We start from the raw sequence: 6,943 nt of genomic DNA, 5'->3' as shown, positions 1-6,943 counted from the left end.
AGCTTTTCTGTCTTTATTGACATTGACTTATCCCCTAAACCTTTCTTGAAGCCTTTCCTTCTCATCAACAAATCACAAAACATATGACGGTTAAGAATTCATTTGTAGGTTTGTAGTCTCACCAAACATAACAGCAACAAATGTTGATTTTTTTTTTTTCTATCAGTGGATTAATTACACCTTTACTTGTAACAGTTATACGATTTAATGATTTTGTTTTGAATATCACTTGAAAGTGATATTCGTTTTCAATATCACTTCAAAGTTGAGAAAATGTGTTCTTATAATGTCAGAGTAACAGACATGGGAAACAGAAAAATTTGTTCAAAATGGGTCATCTCATCATTCACTCAGACTATTCATAATATTTTAAATCAAAATAATGATGACATTACTTGTTGCCCACTTCAGTTTTAATTTTCAGCTTAAGCTTTGATTTCTCTTTACCGAGAATGATAATAAAGCAAGTGTGGGTGTGTAGTAAGAAGTTTGCTTCCCAACTACATGGTTCCAGGTCTTCTACTAGTGTCTTCTACTATAGCCTTGACTAGAATCTTGTAAGTGGACTTGATAGAGGGAACTTGATAAAATTTTGTAAGTGGACTTGATAGAGGGAAACTGAAAAAATATATATATCTATATATATATATATATATATATATATATATCTTTATATGTGTGTGTGTGTGCATGTGTGTGCCTTTGTGTCTGTGTTTAACTTTCACCAATGCTTGACAAATGGCATTGGTATGTTTGCGTACCCATAACTTAGCCGTTTGGCATGAGAGACCAAAAGAATAAGCACCAGGCTTTAAAAAAGTATTGGGGTAGATTCATTAGACTAAAAATTATTTAAGGTGGTGCCCCAGCATGGCTACAATCTACTGATTGAAACAAGCAGTAGATAAAAGATAAAACGTGTACTCTTAGGAACTGAATAATCGTACAAAATATATCAGAAAGCAATAAAACTTGTAAATTGACTAAATATGCATTTCTGTCCAACTATGAGGAAAACCTCAGGAAATCCTCTGAATAGGCAAGTTTTTGATCTCTGCTGCACAGGACAGTACAGACATCAGCACTTCAAGAAAAAAAAAACGTTGTCAATGTGTCTGCTGGCTTAACAGGGCTGAAAGGCAAGCAGTAAAATATCTGCCTTCTCTGTCTTTTTCTTTCTTGGTCACTGCTCTTACTATGACTGAAAGCAAGCAGTAGAAATTTGCTTCCCCTTCCCTATGTTTCTGTTGACAACTTAACACCACTGAAAGGGAAGTAGTAAAATATCTGCTTTCTCTGTCTTTCTCTTTCTTGACCACTTATTTTTTGTTTCCCTTCTTGAAAATAATAAAATACCAAGAAAATGATGACTGCTCTTACTATGATTGAAAGCAAACTGTAAAAAATTTGTTTTCCCTTTACTATGTTTCTGTAGACAATTTAACACCACTGAAAGGCAAGCAGTAAAACATCAATAATAATTATAATCAATTATATATTACACAAAAATAATTTATTGTGGAAAAATAGTAAGGCATGCAGTGCATGTATTGCATACATAGACCCTTTGCTCTTGATATATATATATAATGTAGTTACAATAATATGTCCTGCTGAAATGAAATTTCAGCAAATTTCTATATCTTTGTGCAGCTGAAGATTGCTCTGCATTTTACATTTAATGTAATGCTCACATTGCTTAAATAAATGGAGTCACATGAATCGATCGTACTGCATTAACTTTGAATATCCTTGTTGCTTATTTTGATATATATATGTATGTATATATTTCGATAGATAGATAGAGAGAGAGAGAGAGAGAGAGAGAAAGAAAGAGAAAGAAAGGTTTTCAGGATTTGCATAAAAATTATTTATCTAGTACTTTTGTCCCTTTCATAGATTTATCAAGAATATTGTTTTATAGAAAATTCATACTTTTTGTGCGTGTGTGTGTGTGTATATGTGTGCGTACTTGCGTGCGTGTGTGCATGCGTGTGTGTGTGCATGTGTAAGCATATGTGTATGGTGAATTTTTAGAGATATAGTTAGAGAGAAGAAAGAAGAAAGAAAGACAGACAGATAGAAAGAAAGAAAGGAAGAGAGAAAGGAGTGTTTTTCTGGAATGGCTTAAACTGATGACAGGTCAAAAAGGTCAATTTTTTTGTCAATTGCAATAAGTTTCTTTTTGTCATTGTATGGCTGACAAATTTTTGGTCAGTTATGTTACCTAGCTGTAGAAAATAGAATCTATCAAATTGTTTTGGAAGGTTTTTAAATGTATGTGTGTGTGTTGTATGTTGGTTGCACAAGTGAATAATACCAGTCATTTTAGTAATAGTAATGAGAACATTATTGATAATAATATCCAGTGGTAATCTGGTTTAGTTCATCTGGGAGACTAATATTTTTAATAAGAATTTCTCATAAACATATTTTTTACACATTTAGTTTTGGTAACATTTTTTGTAAAATGTAGTTCTATCACCTTCTGGTATTTTGGGCCATGCCTTTGACATTTATAGAAAGCATAGATCTTGATTCTGCTGTTTCTGCATATTTCCAAATGCTTGCTCAGCAGAATCTTATGTAGTTCTTATTGTCTGATGTGTTGTCTATGGATTCTTGCACATTGGCAAAGGGAATTATTGGCTTCACCAATGTACTTCTCTTTGCAATTGGAGCAGATTATGCAGTATATTATGAGATTCTGTGTCTTGCAGTTCATATTCACATTTATTTGGAAGGAGAATCCATTTTGAAATTTTATATGGAACTAGTGTTCAAATAGTTGAACTTGTTGTTGCGACACACATACAAATATATGTGTGTGTGTGTGTGTGTGTGCTTCACACATACACATAGTGTAAAGCACTCATGGTAGTACCATGTAAAAACACTCATGCAGTGCCTCGTAAAAGTACCCAGCACACTCTATAAAGTGGTTAGTGTTAGGAAGGGCATCCAGCTGTAGGAACCATGCCAAATCAGACTGGAGTTTGGTGCAGCTTGCCGGCTTTGGTCAAACTGTCCAACATGGGCAATGGACAACAGACATTAAATGATGATGATGATGATGTATGTACATGTATGTATGTATGAGGACTTGCTATGTTAAAAACACAGCATCTAGTGAGAGAACTTAATGTATTTTAGCCTTTTTCAGTGGTGTGTGCTTACAACTATTCATGTGCTCAAATGAGAATTTGTTATTTCTGACACAAGAAAAAGTGATTAAGACATTTTCTGATGTTGCAAATAGTTGCCTGGCTGATTAAAAATCTAGTATACACAATTGAGGCAATATTTAATTAAAATAGCCATCTGTGTATCATACTTAATGTATACACATTGCTGATAGGCCAGATACTGCAGTATTTATCCTGATTTAACCTCTCTCATGGACACTCTTCTTTGTTGTTATTGTTGTGTAGCCACAGTTTAAACCTGACACAATAGACCCATGAACAAAAACATTTTTTTGTTATCACTATTCCATCTAAGGTGATGAGCTCTCAGAATAGTTAGCACACAAAGCCAAAATGTTTTGTGGCATTTTGTCCATTTTACATTCTGAGTTCAAATTCCAGCAAGGTCAACTTTGCTTTTCATCCTTCCAGGGATTGGCAAAATGAGTACCAGTTGGGCACTGGGGTCAGTGTATTCAACTTAATCCCTCCTCTGAAAATTGCTGGCTTTGTGCCAAAATTCGAAGCCATTATTACTATTCCAGCTTTTTCCTCCCAGTCATATCTTGTTTGTTGTTTATTGTGTGTGTGTGTATAGCAGCAGTGGTGGAGGTTGTGGTGATGGTGGTGGTGGTGGCGATGATGGTGTTTGTGGTGGTAGCAGCAGTGGCTGCAGCAGCAGCAACTATAGTAGTAGCAACAGCAGCAGTACTTGTAGTATTACTATTATCATTGTTTAGTCCCAGGTCAATCCTGATTAAGTAGAGCTATAATCCAAGACCATCTCAGGCCATCCATCCAACTTTTTAAAGTATATTAATAACTACATATTCCTTATTTAAGATACAAGTCTACAACAACAACAACAACAACAAGTTGATTCATTGCCTACTTCTTATTTTTCTATTGACAACAGACACATGCCTTGAGGGTTCCTATTTCCAGTCATCCACATCTAAATGTACACAATGTAGTGTTGGTTTCTATCAAGACCAGCCTGGAATGTTCCAGTGTGAAGCTTGCAGACAAGGTAACACAACAAAAGGGAAAGGTAGCACCAGTGGGTCAGAATGTGTAATACTTGGTAAGTTACAATTTTCTCACTTTCATTCTTCTACACATACTTTTATTGTTTTTTTAAAAATTTTGTTACTTGTATATAGGTGCAGGAGTGGCTGTGTGGTAAGTAGCTTGCTTACCAACCACATGGTTTCGGGTTCAGTCCCACTGCGTGGCACCTTGGGCAAGTGTCTTGTACTATAGCCTCAGGCCGACCAAAGCCTTGTGAGTGGATTTGGTAGACGGAAACTGAAAGAAGCCTGTCGTATATATGTATATATATATATATGTATGTATGTGTGTTTGTGTGTCTGTGTTTGTCCCCCCACCAATGCTGATGTGTTTACGTCCCTGTAACTTAGCGGTTCGGCAAAAAAAAGACCGATAGAATAAGTACTAGGCTTACAAAGAATAAGTCTTGGGGTCCTTTTTCTTGACTAAAGGCGGTGCTCCAGCATGGCCGCAGTCAATTGACTGAAACAAGTAAAAGAGTAAAGAGAGTTTCAGTCATTGAACTGTTGTTTTGGTCGTTGCTATGCTGGGGGAAGGTGAGGGGCTCCTCTGAAAAATTTACTTCATCAAATTAACCTAGTAATTATTTCAAGCTATTAGTCCCTTTTTACTGGTCCACTAAGTTTCAGGATCATAAATAAGTGAACACCAGTTTTCAAGCAAACACACACACACACACAAACACACACAAACACAAACACACACAAACACAAACACACACACACATGCATGCACACGCATGCACGCACACGCGTGCACACACAAACACACAGTCATGTGTATATATGTAATGTACGTATGTATGCATATATACATGTATAGTTCAAATGTGCAGAAAACAAAAGACGAAGACAGGTGAAGGAACAACAAGTAGTTATATTAGTTTGACACTTGGGGGTGGGGTGGGGGAAAGTCTTTAACATTGTGGGCCCATGCTCTTTGGCAAAAAAGTATAAGATGAAAAAATGGAGAGAGAAAATATGTGGTTCATGTATATATATATATATATATATTTATACATGGACCACATATATATATACACAAATATATATACACACATATATATATATATATACATACACACACACACACACACACACACGCACATATATATATATATATACACACGTACATACACACACACACATATATGCATATATATATATATATATATACATATATATATATATATATATATATATATATATATATATATATATATTTATATATATAATGTAAATCCTGTTCTCTGTGTGTGTGTGTGTGTGTGCGTAAAAGACCATAATGGCCATATTTTTCAACTGATTTTCTCCAAACTGGGAATATGTGTTACTTATGTTCCAGAGATGGTTTTAGACTCTTAAAATATCTTTCTACCCACCTCTGTCTCTATATCTATCTATCTCTCTGTATCTATCTGTCTATATTTTATCTATCTATTGATATCTATCTTATTTGTCTAATTAGCTAGGTCTCTCTCTCTCCCCCTCTCTCTATATCTCACTCACTTCCTATTGTTTCCACTTACATTTTTCAGACGCTATTGCTTTCACTTTAAGTTCAATCATTATTGTTTACATTGTAAGTTTTCAATTGCTATTTACAAACAACAACAGCAAATTACTGACAGAAAGAAGTTCACAATTACTGATAAAAGTAATTTCATACATAATTTACTAGTAGAAGTAACTTCATAAATTTCACTTCACACCATATACGTCGTTAAATTTGCCTATAAATTTCTAATTTACTTTTGCAACAGTTTGTGTTTTTTTTGTTAAGGAAATTACTGATAAAAGTAAGTTCATAATTTACTAACAGAAGCAACTTCAAAAATTTCACTTAAATCTGTACACAGTTAATTTCCCTAAAAATTTCTTATTTACTTTTGCAATGATTTTGTGTTTTTCTGTTGTTAACAGCTTTTTTCTGTATAAGTTTATAACCATGCCTAGAAGGAAAGTGTCAAATTTGTCTATAAAATCAATGTCAACCAAAAGAATGTCTCTGTTCAGGGAAAGAGAGACATCTGCAGAAAATGAAGCATACCCAGAAATGAATAGACTATGCACAACAAAACCCAGAGCATCTCAAAGTAATGAACAGAGGTATGCACAGCTGACAAGGAATAGGATCTCCACTGCAGAACAAAGAGCAGTTGCAACAGCTCAGAGAATCAACTTCTATGAAGCAGCTTTCAATTATGTTCCAGCAGTTCATTATGTAGACGATACTAGAGTTTCCATTGGTGCAATGACAACTGAGTGCATACATTGTAAAGCAAGGAAGTGGCCCGGAGAGACACCTGTACTGTGTTGCAGTGGTGAAAAAGGTTAAACTCCCTGCAATTACTCAACCTTCAGAGCCATTGCAGAAACTGTTGTCATCAACTGACCAAGATTCCAAGCACTTCTAAAACAAAATTAGACAATCCAATGCTGCACTACAGATGACATCATTTGGAGCCACAAGAGATTTAACTGAGCAAGGATTCATGCAAACTTTCAAGATCCAAGGTCAGATTTATCATCAGATTGGCTCTCTACTACCTTTGCCAAATGAATCACCAAAATCGGCCTTTCATTGTTTATAATCTGTACCTTTTTGGTTATGAAACAAGCTGAATTACGTGTATTTACTTTATATACATATATATATACACATATATACATACATACATATATATA

General features: G+C 34.8%; 1 protein-coding gene across 3 annotated transcripts in view; it reads left to right on the top strand.

Annotated features, from left to right (window-relative positions):
- LOC106881248 (uncharacterized) overlaps positions 1 to 6,943 on the top strand; it is a 276,422-nt gene that overhangs the window by 233,244 nt on the left and 36,235 nt on the right. For all 3 annotated transcript variants that reach the window (XR_008264114.1, XM_052967796.1, XM_052967797.1), the window contains exon 50: positions 4,102 to 4,269. Coding sequence is in view for 2 of the 3 variants with exons in the window: in XM_052967796.1 (XP_052823756.1) it covers positions 4,102 to 4,269 (168 nt within the window). In the remaining variant the exon portion in view is untranslated. The remainder of the gene's footprint in view (positions 1 to 4,101; positions 4,270 to 6,943) is intronic.

The sequence above is a fragment of the Octopus bimaculoides genome, chromosome 5 (assembly GCF_001194135.2).
Source record: "Octopus bimaculoides isolate UCB-OBI-ISO-001 chromosome 5, ASM119413v2, whole genome shotgun sequence".
NCBI classification, from domain to species: Eukaryota; Metazoa; Mollusca; class Cephalopoda; order Octopoda; family Octopodidae; genus Octopus; species Octopus bimaculoides.
The sequence above is the reverse complement of the archived record's forward strand: the minus strand, read 5'-3'. Positions and strand labels throughout refer to the sequence as shown.